This window comes from Phasianus colchicus, chromosome 6, assembly GCF_987193195.1.
Source record: "Phasianus colchicus chromosome 6, bPhaCol1.hap1.1, whole genome shotgun sequence".
Classification (NCBI taxonomy): Eukaryota; Metazoa; Chordata; class Aves; order Galliformes; family Phasianidae; genus Phasianus; species Phasianus colchicus.
Genome location: NC_143441.1, coordinates 25640994 through 25656570, shown reverse-complemented (window position 1 = coordinate 25656570; position 15577 = coordinate 25640994). Strand labels below are relative to the sequence as shown.

The following is a 15577-nucleotide window of genomic DNA, read 5'->3' as shown; positions in this document are numbered from 1 at the left end:
TGCAAATCCCCGGTTTTCCTCAAGTGAAAAAAAAAAAAAAAAAAAATCAATCCCAAAGCAAAGTGAAATAGAGGTAAATTTGGTATTCCTACTAGCTGTGTTACATAGCCTATTAGTCAAGATGTCAACTGACAGAGCTGACCTGTTTTTCACCAGACCTGATCCTGCTATACTTCTTTTCTTGTCCTCCAATTCAAGACACTAGTATTAACTTCTAATAGTGGGTGGTATCAAACATGAAAAAAAAACAGGCTTTGGAAGCAAAAGGCAGCGTCATTGTTCTTAATATCTCCTGCCTGTATAATTTGAATCATTTATTCTTTTCTTTGCTCTTTCATACATAAAGAAGCAATCAATTGAAAAAAATCAATATTAAATACTTAAAATATTTTCTTCAGAAATTCCACTGCCTTTCGTGATACAACCCATGGCAATAACACCTCCCATACTAACTTTTTATGCAGTCCTTTGGTAAACATATGTACAGGTTATCTTTTAAAAATTTTGAATTCTGTAATTACTTCTGTACACCTGTACTTCTGACATAGAAGCTTGTTTTTCTTCCTATAGAATAATGGAAATTGCATTTCTTAGATCTACTTATACCTAGCCAGAAGACTTAGCAGTAAAATGTGTTCCAGTAAATTCAGGATATGCAGTGTTAGGAGATACTAAAACATCATTTTACATGAAGCAACAGACCTGATGTTTTAATGTTTATACAAATAACACCATGCAAGGGTAATACAAGAGCTTAGTATGTTCTTTCAATAAAGAATTTATTTTGATCTCTCCTACTTGCAGAAGAGTGGCTATTCCACTGAAGTCAGCAAATCTGCATTAGCATTTAAGTTAGATTAGGACTATTATATTTTCTATAGTCACATACAAGCAGAAGTTATGAGTTATCTAGAACAAAGAAAGAGGTAACGCAACTGTTCTCATAGTTAAATAGCTTCAGTGAGATATAGTGCATCAAATGTTGAAGTAAAAAACATTTACATAAGATTTTTAGTGAACAGCTTTTGCCATGATTCTGAATTTTTCAAGTCATAGTTTGCTGTTGTTCACAGAAGACTAAATTAATTAATTTAGAAAATCACGGAGAGATTTTTCCCTAATTTCCGTAACTACTAGGTGTTGACCCAGAAAACTGTTAGTCAATTCTAAAAATGCTACCCCGGTGCTCCATCTAGTGGAATTCTGATTTAAGCCTAATAAATCTTTTAGCAAAGACCAGTACTTTACCCAGAAAAGTACTCTACACAATTTAGAGTAGGTGGTTTTTTAAAAAAGAACTGCATGCATACTTCAGAAATTTACCTTAATGAACAATACTGAATAATTAAAAGAATAAAAATATATGCAATAACTAAAGGTTTTGAGAAATTAGTATATTTTGTGAACTTTAGAGATTACTGAATTTAATAACATGTTTTTGATAAGAGTCAACTCAGTTCATAGCCTGTATTTTTCATAGAAGAGCACAAATACATCTGAGAATAAATGTTAACAGATGGTTTTTACATTTCAAAGTCATGCTGGGTGCAAAACTGGGCTCTAATATTCATGAATTCAGAGACCTTTATTTGGCCCATTGTCAACAAAATAAGAAGTGACGCAGCACTAAAAATGTAAACAAATACAAATTCTGAAAACTGCTGTCTCATTAGTAAGAAGTTACAACTCAAAAGAGCAATTGGCTTCCTGACAGGTTTGCGTGAAACATGGCAAGCTCTTGAACATCATCGTAGAGACTACCAGTTGTTTCAGTCAATCAGTTTGAGAACATCCTGATTCTCCCAAAACTCTCTCCTACATTCTGCCCTTTAATGCTTAGTACCTTATACATCATTTCATTAGAAACTTTGGAGCCTTAAGCTCTGGCTCAGAGCTTTCCTTAGTCATCACCAGAAAGTAGCACACATGCTATGCACACCAGGCTGTCCACAGCTACTCACTGGTACTCCTGGCTCTGCCAGGAGCTGTGCTCACACAGACGCTCTCCAGAATGTCTCAAACAAAACAAACCAGGTTTGCAAAATTCTCCATTCAAACTCCTGAATGTCACCGATCTGCCCAGGGGAGTACCCACCACTGTCAGAGGTGGAGATGATAACCGGGGTGCAGGGAGGTGGTGATGAACATATGGTTGCAGGCAGAAAGCTCTGGCATCTTTTACGGGAACAGCTAGATTCAAACTTTTGCAAAGCCAGTATAGTTTACACCAGATTTATTAAGCTGTGTTAAACCAGGATAGCAAGAAAGTTGCAATATTCAAGAGGATTAAATAATCAAGTATTTACTGAGTTAGCCCCACTCCATTCATTGATGAGAAGTAGGCCAACAACAAAAAGGAATTAGAGCAAACCAAGAATGTCCATGTATAGTTCCTGCTATGAGTTTAATTGAACTGAGTTAGAAAATTCCCTTCCAGAGTCAGGTCTGCCTGCTGAAAACGCTGCCAATTCCTATGCACAGCCATACCCACTTTGTGATGCTGTTTATCTTACTCTAATTGTTTTACCTACAGAGAATTAGTGACTTATTTCAAAACTTATTCTTACAGAGCTGTGAGGGCTATGACCTTTGGCAAAATGTGGGAACAATTAGCAGAGCATATGAGACAGTGCAGCCAGGAGGATATTATTATGAAATACATAACTATGCAACTTGTTTGAAGAGACGGACGAATGGGATGGTGAGTAGATTCTGTCTCTTCAATCTAGTTACCTATTAAAATCTTTTTTATGGAAACATCTATTGACAGGCAGTGTCCAAATTGCCATAGACAACTGCTAAAGTCATGGAGTTGTATGCAGCTGCAGTGGAGACTAAGCCAGTCCAGCTGCTGGCTGCTAGTTCTGCTCGCCTGCCTATCTCTCTGCAGTTAAGCAAATACCATTTGCTCCTATACTGATCTGAAATGCCTTAGCAAGGGATCAGATAGACATCTTAACCAACACAAGAGAAAGGGGTGACTATGTAAGTGAACATAGGAAGAAGCTCAGTAGCCAGAAGTACGGTTGGTGTAGGGGCTCAGCAGCCTTGCTATTTAATCAGGTTAAACGATTACCTTCCCATTTTGGCCCCATCTGCTCATCACTGCCCTAAGTCTGGTGGTTACCAGCCCTCAGACCTGCCACCATAATTGCATGCATAGCTGCTCCCTGACCCAGCTCTGTCAAAATGAATGCAGCTGAGCTTAAACACCTCTTTTATAGTTCTTGGGGGGCTTTTGTTTCTGCTTTTAGCTGGATCACTTTGTCAGGACCAGGTTAGGGAGCAATTAAATGCACAGTTATGTTGGCAGATCTGAAGGGGCAGCTGGACCAGAAGCAACACATTTGACCATGGTCTAAGTAAACAGCTGTCCAAAGCTTTATTCAAACAGATGTGGAGAAAAATGTAGCTAATAAGTCTTGAAGTAAAATTATAATTTACAAGAGACTGCACATATCAATTTTTTTTCTAAGAGATACAATCACTAGTTTAGGAGATGATAATTTTCTGCAGTCTTAAGCACAGTGAAGTATCTAGGAGGTATTTTAGGAAGCCACGACTTAGGTTAAATGGATGTGTTAATGCAGGCGAGTATTTTGCATTCTGTTAGGAATGCACGGGGCTGTGAATTGCTTGCACCAGTCTCAACCAAGTGCATTCTAATCATTTCTGCACACTGTTATTAATTAAGCATTGAGAGGTTCTGTTTTCAGACCACAATTTTACATACATTTAGAAGTGGGTAACTCAGTACTACAACGAAAGAATCAAATATTATTAGTCTTGCTACCCCAACTGCTTTTTTCCATGCACATTTCTTGTTCTGATACAAGATTTTGTGAACTGATTCAGGTTCGTATGATGGGGGAAGGTGCTCAGTGTGCTTCCTGGGCCGCTTCACCACAGAGCAACACAAATCCTGATGCTGGCTAAAGGGGAAAGAAAGATCAGAGACAGAAATAAGCAAACAGAATACAAGTCAGGAAAGGGTGTTTCATTTGGCAGCAGTTTTGGCCTAAAATGTATGTAAAACCACCCCTTCAATCTTGCTTCTGGAAAAGAATTATGTAAAATCCAGATCTGTACAGAACTGAACTGTATTGGTTTACAGGAGAAACAGGATTTGTGCTCCTCTGAATCAACTACTGCTGATGTGCATCTGAGTATCTGAGATGCAGAATGTGAACTAACCCAAAAGCATTTTCTGCTTTCTGTTGCTCAGCACCACTTCAGAGAACTTTAAACTTCCTTGTTTCAAAAAGTGAAGTATTTAATACAAAAATGTGTAGTGTTCTCTTCAGAAATAGGGAATTCATTGCAGATTTGACTGACAAAACCATTAGACATATAAATTTGCACACACACTATGACTGTGTTGCAGATCTGTGCTCTAAAAGCTGGAAATTGAGCATGACCATAAAGAACAGACACTTTCCCAACTAGTTAGAAAATATACCTGCCTCAGTTATCCCCCAAACACTTTCTGATTTGATTTATGTTCTGCTGCTTTAAAAGAAGAAATGGGCCAATATTAAATAATGCACATACTTGTATAGAGGATATTTATACCAAAAATAAACTTTCTCTTGGGACAATATTTTTAAAGCAGCATTTCAAGCCTCCTGGCAATGGTTTGTTAGAGAAGTTAGTTACTTATTTAGAATAAAGTTCTCAGAAATTTTTTAACCACCAACATTTAAGTTGCAGGGAATAAGGTTAATAATTCAAGTTTTACCATTTCTTCCAAATTACTTTTCTTTGTATATAAAATCTAGCAATTACACATGCAGAGGGAAGCACAGTATGTATTTAAGCAGAGAAAATTATATTTAAGAAACGCATGGAGTATTTTAGAAGAAATGATATGCATATGCAAAGCAATTTTTCTTACTGCATGCTGTAGAGTTTAATAAGTCTAAAACAAAACACATTACCTTGTCTGATTAGACCTTTCCTCTTGCACCTATATATATATTTTTTTTTATTTGGCAAACAAATATCAATAATTTATGATTTGCATTTTCTCCAACAATGAAGTAAGAAACACTGAATAAATATTGTTTTCCCTGAAGAGACGCAGTACTTGTTATACAGACTGTGAAATGGAAAAACATGCTCACAGGATGAATATGGTCTGTGACTCCTAATTTTTCCATAAAATCTAAAGACCTCCATGCAGTGACGCATCTGAAGCTTCATTCTAACTAATAGACTCAAGCCCACCATTTTAGACTCAACCACAGATTTTTTTTAAGGAAGTGGCAAACCATTGCTGCTAGTTGAGAAAATGAAAATTAGTCCCTGGGAGAGGATACAATCAATGGTGTGTTAATCTAACCTTCAGCTGTTAATGATTTGCACTACTATTTCCCCTGATGCTGTGGGTTCTGCTGAAATATTGTTTTAGCAGTTTCTGTCAGCTTTCCCTACCTTTTTTTCTTCCTGAAAAGGAAAGACTGAAGTGAAAATCTTAGCAACGGGTTTTGTGTGTGCTACTTTTTTTCCAACCCAGTTCTTTCACACTATGGAAGCAGAGGACAGAAGGGTAAACTGTTCTGTTTTTTCAGTTCAAGCCTTTTTAGCTAGTCTAACATTTCAAACTCTTCTTGTTTATAAAAGGGAATCTACTCTAAGCAGTCACTACTGGAACTCTGATATTAACATACAACTAAATAGTTTAGAAGGTCTGGTTTTTTTGCCTGCTTCTTTGATATTCAGTCAGAAATTTCAAAGCTTTTTTTTTTTTTTTTTTTTTTTTTAAAAGAGCCACTGAGAAGAGTCTTGTTTGTCCAGCCATGAGAGAATAGTGCAAGTGACCCACATGAGGCTTCTTGTGCTGGTAAATCAATGAATAAGTGTCCTGATCCTGTAGATCTGCCTGGTCCTACAAAGTTTGCGTTCCTTAAGGATCCTTTCGTTCACTCGAAATAACTTACAAAATATTTCTTATCCAAAAGAAAACTGCCTAGCCCACAAGCCAAATTCTGCAGCAAAGTACTGAGTGCCAAAATAATAAAAGTACTCAGCACCTTGCTAAGCTGCGTTCCACACATGCAACATTAGTTTTCTTAACAAGCATTTGTTCCAGGAATTAGTGCCTCTGAAGCATTTTAGTATTCCTTAAATGCAGCCAAAAGACCTCACAAAACCATTTAAACTTCATCATACATATCTCAGTCCCCATGTTTAACTTCATCAGCCCTGAATATTTCAGATAAGAAAAATAAATATGGTAAATCTGAAGTAAACTACTGTCTAGAAAAATATGAATACATTGAAGAAAATGGTATTTGGACTATCTCGTTTTAGCTGCATGAAAATGAGAGTAAGTTTTCATTAGTGTTGTGTTTCAGGGCACACAAGTTCAGTACTTAAATATGTAATTTATCATAGTTTAATATATAACAAATTCAATGTTCCTTCTTCACAATCATGTTCACAAGTCTTGTTAAAGTCTTGCATAAAATTGTTTGAATACAGACTTCTCACTTTTCATTTATTACAAAGACTAAAAATACTGTACAAATTCAAACATTCAATAAATAAAGTGGATGACTAGCAGATTTCAGAATTTAAGTAAGAAGAAAATGGATATAACTTGTCAATATGTTTTTTGTTGTTGTTGTTGTTTCAGTGCTTTTTAAATGTATTTTATCACTAACTTAGATTGTAAAATTCACAATGACAAGAATGAGGGACCTGTAAGTAGTGAAGACTGCATTTCATAGATTCAAAACATTTAAGGATGATCAAATATATCATCCATATATGTGTGGCCAAATTTAAGAACACTGCCTATGAACGAGGAATGTAAACCACAACCTAAAAAAAGTATTTGAGGATGAAAGATGGCTCCAAGGACTAACATGGACCTGGGATATATAAAGAGAGGAAGAAAAAGTAGAAATAGAGAACAAATGACTTCATTACTTGGCACTGATGTATCAGTTTCTGAAATATGGAGTGTATTTGAGACATCAACACTATGAAGGCTGAAAAACTGTTGAGGATTCAAAAAAGAACTGTGGGAATATTGGAAAGAACTGAAAATATACTATACAGTCAGATCCAAATAATTGAAACTTTTCTTCCTGTAATGAACAAATTATATGCAATGATGGTAATCTGTAAATTCACACCTAGGAAACAGAAACCTAACCCCTCTTTAACAGAAAAAAACATAATAAAGTCTACCATCTGGAAGTTCACATAATGAAAAGTAAGATCTAAACCACAATATTCTTCAGAATTATTTAGAGTATCTGAAAAGCACTTAAGAATTAGTCAGATTCCCTATTAATATATATTTAGTATTTAATAATAGCTATTTATTTAAAATACACTCACCATGAAGTAATTCAAGTTAATCTTATGACTTCTACGCAGAAGAGAAAAAATAGTGATTGTGTTTACATTTCTCTCAAGCATTAAAATCTTTTAGCACTCCACTGAAATCAGACAAGATAATGACTGAATTCAAAGAACTTTGAAAATGATTTTAAGCTAATATAACATGCATACTTACTCTGGAAGTCGAGACAGGATACCCAATGAAAGAGAACTTATGCCATCGTTGATCCGACCTGGCAGTTTATGCTGCTGAACCCAGCTGACAGCAAACTCTAACACAATAAAAGCAATGAAGAATGGAATGCTCTGCAAAAGAATGGAAAAAAAAAGAAATCACGGTACAAGCAGGATTAGATCCACCTTTTCAGAGTCCTTAGAAAGAAACTTTTTACTCAGAAGGTGGTGAGGCTCTGGAACAACTGCCCAAAGAAGGTGTGGACGCCCTATTCTTGGAGGCATTCGAGACCCCTAGGTTGGAAGGGGCCAACATAGAATAGGCTGATCTGGTAGGTGGCCCACAGCTGGTTGTTTGTATTGGGTTTTTAAGGTTCCTTTCAATCCAAGCCATTCTATGATTCAAAGAGCATCTCATGCCACCATATACTTCTAAGCTTGTGTAATGCGATGGAAAGCGCAACAGAGCAGAAAGGTACCAGGCCACAGTGAGTGAGGATCCACTCAAATACAACAGCAGTGGGCGCAGAAATAAGAAACTGCTTACCTTCAAAAGTCCTGTAAGGCCCTCAGGTAGGCAGAGATCTCCAGATGAGATACCCTCACCTCCACTGCCAACCCTTAAATGAAGTCCAGGAGGGGTAAAGCCAGGATCATCCTTGGGTGGCCTTACCTTCCTACAAGGCACTCAATCCATCTGTGACAGCATTTCCACTACAGGTTGACTGTCATCTTTCTAGCTATTATTTCACCCTGATAAATACAGTAACGCTCCTCATGGATTTTATAAACAAGTACAACCTACTAGGCTGTCATTTCATATATACAGCCAGCATAAATCCAGTGCAATAACCCCACGCCATATAAATTTATATTATCTGCACATAAATTCTTAAACAGCAACAAAACAAAATACAAAAGTCTTTCCAAACTCACTTCTCATATTTAAGTAAATCAGTGGTAGAAGCAACATTAGTGGACACCTCTAACCCCAAGGTAAAACAGAATCTGCTTTCAATTTGTTATGTATTTTTTTGATAGTGTTCAGCTACTGAATCCAGCATCCAACAACACCATCTAAAAGAGATATTAATGTGAGTTTCTTTCTAGCTGGCCTATCTGTTGCCATGTTTTTCGCTGCTGATAGTAACCGCTCTTCTGTATGAGTTTTCACCAGAGAACCTAGGAACTATGTGAATTAACTATGAAGCCCATTCTGATCTTGGCCAAGTAGCAATGATGCAATGCACTCTTTTTTCTTTTGTGTTGGCACTAGCTCTCAAATCATTTTCAGCCTTCCAGAAGTGAACTGCAATATTGTGCGAGACAAGCATTTTTCAGTAACAACACTTCAGTCTAGGATTTAACTCAGAATGTATATCCTGAGTCTCAGATCTATGGACAAATTGAAAACACACAAGAACAGCGCCCCCCAGTGAAAGGTATGGGCATAACTAGTAATAGGACTGCAATGCTACTATGACAATGTAATGCTTCAAATTTTTGCTACAGCTGTTTTCAAATTTTCATCAGCATCCTGAAGAATGAAAAAAGATTGACCAGAAGTAATTGGCAGAGCACATGCATTCAGGAGTTTTTGTTTATTTGTTTGTTGCTGATTTTTTGTTTGTTTGTTTTGTTTTTATTAACACAGAAGTCCTAACAGTCCTTGCAGTTCATGGAAGGAAAAAGTGATGATGAGGCAGTGATCAGCCCCCACCAACCACCATCTCCACCATAAAAGGTTATGCAGCAACAAAAATAGGAAGCAGCAATTTTCGTTCTCTCAGATCTCTGTGCACATAAACATTCCTTAAACCATCTCACTCTGTAGGAAAATTTAGGTCACCTTTTCTGTGGTATTATAGGCATAAAATTCCCACCATGTTTTTAAGGGATAGAGAAATGCAACACCAATGAGTTTTTATCCCACCATTAATTGGAAGTAGCATATCGTCAGTCATGTCCCTCTTAGCCTTCTATCACTGCCCCCTTCAAGTGACCTGCAGACATGTGGATCCACACACTGAAACCCTTCATAGTGCCACTATACCATATTTTCATGGCAGAAGCATGATGCTTCTGCAAATGCCACTGCATTTTGGAGGGTGCTCATTTTTGTTGCCAAGTGAGACATGATCTGGGAATTCCTACCAGGCTGGGACACCAAAGAGACTAAGATGGATATAGACCAGACTGCTCAGTCGAAAAAGAATGGGATGATTCAAACCATGCAAGCAGGAAGAGATTTATAGTGTCTAGGAAATGTGAAAGTTCATAAACTGCAGCAGCTCAGGGTTAGGTTACAATAACAGATGAACGGAGATTAATATCAACATGGCACTTTTTAATTTCGATGCCTAGCTTGCATTTTAGATATCTAAAGGCCTCCTTGGGATACATGCTAGCTGATGATATAAAACCTTTGAAAGCAAAGGAAAACCTAAGGATAAAGCCTAAACAATTCCCAGCAAAAACAGTGTGGTAAATCTTCTGATACTTGAAACAATAAAAAGCCACCCTCCATTTGATATCATTGAAGGATTCTAGAAAAATATAAATGCTTCTTGTTTTGTTTTAATTCCTTCATTTCTAGGTAAATACGATTATTAATGTTGTGTTTAGCTATAGCAACTAAAAGAAAAAGAACAAACAACAGATCCCTAGCTTATCAAACAGGCCAGATAATTGTGCTTGCACAACTAGCAGAGATAAAAATGGTCTTAGTAAGAACAGCTAAGGAATATTTGACCACAATATTAAGAGTCATCTCTAGCATAGACTATAGGCAGGTTTGAAGTTATAGATATCGAGCAGCAGAAGCTGCACTTCAAATTGAACAGACTCAGAGCAAATTAACTGGAATTCTTTTTTCATGAAATGAAAGTAGTACACAGGTATTATATGATGCTTGTATTCTGTGTAGCACTTTACCTACTAACTTCTGAAATGGTTAAAATACTTGACTTTATACTAATACAACTTCTTTCCCATTGACTTCATTAAATATTTTCTTCCCACTGTGAAGCTGTGAAGCAGCCAAGATTTGACAGCACTTTTTGACTTACAAATAGGGAGTGTCAGAGTAAAGAGGATAAAGAAACATTCAGGCAGTCTTAACCCCCTGCCCATCAAGGAGCTTGTAAAATTTATGACATACCTTTTAGTATCTAAGAAATTATTACCTCTCTCCCATACATCCACATTATGCTGTGTTCAAAGCAGATCAAAGTGATCAACTGCATCAAGACTAGCACGTACTATTTCTATGAACATATACCTAATAGTTATTTTCACAGGTCAGGATTTCAGCGAGTTAGATACCATACAAACAAAAGCAAATGGAAGAGGTATAAGACATCAGAAGGGTAACAATTAAAACTGGAAAAAAGGAGGCAGTCAATAAAGCAGACAATAATTTCCAGTAGCCTAAACATTTATTCTGTTTTTTTGTTTTGTTTTGTTTTGTTTTGTTTGGCTAGTAGTCTTTTTGATTGATTGTTGATTTGGTGTTTTGTTTTGTTTTTTGTTTGTTTTTCTTTTTCTTTTTTTCTCATTTATAATGACAATAAAGACATTTATAGGATAGATAGTTCTGGCAAAATTTTAAAGTATTGCCTCTGCAAGCAGACTGGCACAAAATTAAGCAATAGCCACTGTTTGACTCCTGGGTCAGAGACAGCAGCTGGCCCGTTTTGATATCTTCTGATCTATAAATGTTTTACTCTGTTTCCACTTTCTTTCTCTTCATCCATCACCAGAAATGCTAAAGGGGATTTACATTAGTTTTTGTGGGTTTCGTGAGTAACTGAGCCATAAATTGAAAGTCTTACATCGAGTAAGAGAGTTTCCCTTACAAGTAACCCATACTTAGAGAATGCGAAGGACCATTTTAAACCAATTTTTACTTCATACAGTTGCAAGAAAATAGCACTCTCAGTTGAAACTCAGCATAAATTCACCATTTTATTGCAAGCCTTGAAACTTTGTTTTCTTAAAGTCCCGGGTCCTCATAATGTAAGAATCTCAACTTTCACGTAGAACTAAATAAGCAGGTTCTGTGCCTCATTATTTAGAAGCAAAGCCTAAAAATGTGAATTGAGTGTAAATGTGAACTTAATCTTTAGGCTCTACAAAGTAGAGAATAAATAGCAAAGAAAAACAGTAATTACTAAGTTTAATGTTTCCATTTTGGAGCTTTCAGCAGAAGGAACCAGTGCACTCTCCTCTCAGGTCTGACTACAGGAAAGTCTTTACTAAGCATAAGTGATAATTCTAGAACATAACAAGAAGTTAAATTGTTTCTGTTCATGAAAACAATGATCAAAAAGTCTTGCCTCCACCCATCTACTAAGTGTGAGAGAATCCAAGAAACGGAGCATGGAAGTATATTTTTAGATCCACAGCAGAGGATGCTTGCAAAAGGACAAGATAAATACTGGTATCCCTTGTTGGAGTGCGGGTCTTCTAACCTGGGGAAATACAACTAACTTGTACTTTCTCTTCACTTTCTTGAACTAAGGGGGAATCATGGCTGTCAAAGCCTACATGACAAAAGCCCAAATAAAAATTCCATGACTGTGGTCCATAATTTGGACCCATTGTCACAGAGTTTTGTAGACCAGCTATCAGGGTTATTTCTCCACATCCCTACTGCAGAGCTTTGCTTACAGGTCTTGGTAACTGATCAGCCTATATTTTGAATGGTACCCAGGGCCTTCACATACAGCTATGCCAACAAACAGAGCATAGTGCAGAAATCAGGAACCTCTCTGCCTCTGAAAATTGAAGCAATATAACCACAGCAAGAAAGTGCATTGAACAAGTTAGGCTAAGTTACTCGGTTTTCAAAATCAGAGCTGCTTCACCATTTCTGTCATTTGCCTCACAGATGTAACTACATGACTAAGTCCAGCTCAAAGGAGCTGCTCCTACAAAATGACTATTCGAATGAACTTGAAGGTTCCTTACCCTTCTAAAGACAGAAGGTGCATATCCACACAGCTAGCATTATGTGATCTAATGAGCTAGGAACATTATCTGGTACATGACAGACCATACAGCCAACAACAAATACATCAATAGGGATTCCTGCTAAAACTATTCCAAGACAAGCAATTACAGGAAGTTTAACTATTCTGAGAAACCTTTTTTTTGTGTTTTTTGCTGAATACACATTCCCTTATAAACTTATCATAAGAGAACCATACAACAGCAGAAACCTACAGGCATTTCTATAATGCTAATTAAGAATACTTCTGCAAATATTCTTAACTGTGTGCTCAGTACCGGGAATAATGGGTTAGGACAAGTTCTGAGCAGAATATGCAACAAGCTTCTACGGCAGAATGAAAACCAGGAATGCTAAGGAATGTTGCTGGCCAGAAAATGTTTGACACTCAGCTGAAAATGTGGGAACAGTAAAAGAGGTAGAGAAAGGCAACAGGTAGAACTGGAGGGAACAATCAGCTGACTAGGCAAAACTGTCAGGCTCTTGACAGACCTCCTGACCATCACGTTATAGCTTAGTTGCACAACACCTCTGAGGAAGGCAGTCCCTCAACCAGACACTGTATGCACAGGTTGGATTTGCAGCAGCTGTCTGCTTATCCTGTCCAAAGGGACAATGTTTGCTGATAGCCACCATCAGCAGTGGGTTGCTGAATGTTGAGATTCCTGGTAAGCTGCTGACAGCACTGCACAACCCCATAACACCCCCACTACAGCCCAATAGCAGCTACTGCACGGCAGTTCAAGATACGTGCCATGATAAATATGTGCAATTGGTAGGACAGAAGGGAGCAAAGGTACCTCCATGAAAGCAGATACGCCAGCAGAGTAGGAGGGGAGAAAGTGACACACTGCTGCCAAGGGAGCTCTCACACTTGACCTCTGTACTCTTGCCTCAGAGCTATAGGAGACAGCACTGTCCCAACACAAATATTTATTTTCATTCTCTTAAAGAATCTTTGTAGGTTTTTTTTTTTTCTTTTGAATATGAATTGTTTGTTTAGTTTTTTTCTTTCTTTTTTTTTTTTTTTTTCTTTGAGCTGGTGGTACTAACTTTAAGGGCTGAGAGCTGACTTTTTGATCTGCAGAGGTAGGATCTTGGCCTGAACAGCCTGACAGTGTCATGTTTTCTGCTTTACTCAGCACTGCCAATTTGAACGGCATTAACATCAACACTCAGATGTGGGCTGCTCCTCTGAAAACTCTACCTCCTGCTATCAGCAGTAAGCATCCAAGCCTTCATTTATAATGCATTAGAAGAGTACACAGCTTGCAGACAGTGAAAGATAAGGTATTTCATCCTAGTTTGGGTGCCCTTTTGCGGTCACATCTTCCCCAGTCCTATGGAAAAAGGCAGGTGGTGCCTGGGCACAGGGTGGGTGGAGAAGCCGGCAAAGGATGCCGCCGGGAAAGAGGAGGGGAGGGGGCTCTCACCTTCTCTACGTAGTCGGGCACCTCCTCCAGCGTGCGGAAGGAGCTCTCGCCGGGCGACAGCACGTAGAAGAGAGCTCGAAGCTGCTGCCCCGCCGTGGTGCCCATGGCCCTGCCGCCGCTCCGCGCCGTGCCGACCCGGCTCTGCGGCAGCCGCAGGTGCGCTGACAGCGGGGCCCTCCCTGCGCCCGCTGCGCGGGGGCATCGCGGCCGCGCCCGCTCTGGCCTTTAGCCCATCCCCGCGGCCTCGGTTCGTTTCTCCTTGGCGCTGAGAAACTGCCTACTTTTGGAATCATGCTGCTATGCAGACTTTTCTCTTATTAGTTTTCAGTGTGTCATTGTGTAGATGACCTTCCAGTATTTGAAGAGAGATTATAAGCAGGAAGGGAAGCAGCTTTTTACACGGTCTAATAGTGATAGGGCAAGGGCTTTAAACTAAAAGAGGGGATATTTAGGTTAGATGTTAGGAGGAAATTCTTTACTCAGAGAATGGTGAGGCAGAACCACAGGCTGCCTGGAGAAGCTGTGGATGCCCCATCCCTGGAGGAATTCAAGGCCAGGCTGGATGGAGCCCTGGGCAGCCTGAGCTGGTGGGTAGCAGCTCTACCCAGGGGGGAGGAACTGTTCTTACCTTTGAGGTCAGTTCCAACCCAAGCCATTCTGTGATTCTTTGTTTTCCAGAAACAGGGTGAGGTGTCCCTGGCAGTTCTTCTGATCAGCTGCTCTGGCCAGTCAACACTCCTCCTGTGCAAAGTTTTTATTCTTTTAGTTATAAGGAGTGCTTATCACAGCTCAATTTTCTGTAGCTCAGATTAATATGATTACACTGAAGGCAGTCTCTAGAAGCCACCTATCACGGTTTCCTTTGTAAAGGAGTGATATGAAGAAAGAGTGAAATCTGTTTCTTGCTTGTTCACTGTAGAAGTTTTACAGTGACTGGAATAAGAACAGGTTTTGTACATTAGGCTGTTGATCTGAAGCTCAGGAACATGCATTTCCCCATCAAATGTTTGTCAGTCAATCTTCATATGATTGGCTGTAGTAACAGTCAGAACCTTTGTGATAAAACAGATTGTCCAGAAAGAAAATAACATAATGTTCCAACATTCCCTTCAGTTCCACTTACAGTCTTTGCAGAAGAAATGGACTGTACGTTCTGCCATCAATGATCTCACTACACACACTGCTAAGTTATTAGGAAAAAACGTCTGCCTTGATGTAACCAATTTTTTGAAAGGAACTGTGACAGATACTGTGAACTGAATTTTTTTGTTTAGGAAAAGAAACATGTAGAGGTTTATATTAAAATAATTATAATAATGCACCTATGGTGTTTGAAGTCATAGAGTTACAGAAACATGGAGTCATTAAGGTTGGAAAAGACTTTATGAGCATTATTCCAACTACTGACCCATCGCCACCATATCCCTCAATTTGAACAGTTGAGGTTTAGATTTGAACAGTGTCTTGCAATTTGAACAATGTAACAGTACAATAGTACATCATGCAAGAGTACAACTTTACTGGAAATATTTTATATTAAGCTAAACAGAGCACAAGCAGTTAAAACAAGAAATATTTGGATATTCTCTTCATGTGCCTAGTTTAT

The 15577-nt window shown here is 38.3% G+C and overlaps 1 protein-coding gene across 1 annotated transcript in view; it reads right to left on the bottom strand.

The window, feature by feature from the left end:
- Positions 1-14180, bottom strand: part of AGMO (alkylglycerol monooxygenase) — a 186469-nt gene extending 172289 nt beyond the window's left edge. Inside the window, exons 1-2 of the mRNA XM_090142729.1 lie at positions 13972-14180; positions 7529-7659 (exon numbers count right to left, since the gene is read on the bottom strand). Coding sequence (XP_089998855.1) covers positions 7529-7659; positions 13972-14076 — 236 coding nt within the window. The 5' untranslated portion in view covers positions 14077-14180. The remainder of the gene's footprint in view (positions 1-7528; positions 7660-13971) is intronic.
- Between the last annotated feature and the right edge of the window lie 1397 nt (positions 14181-15577).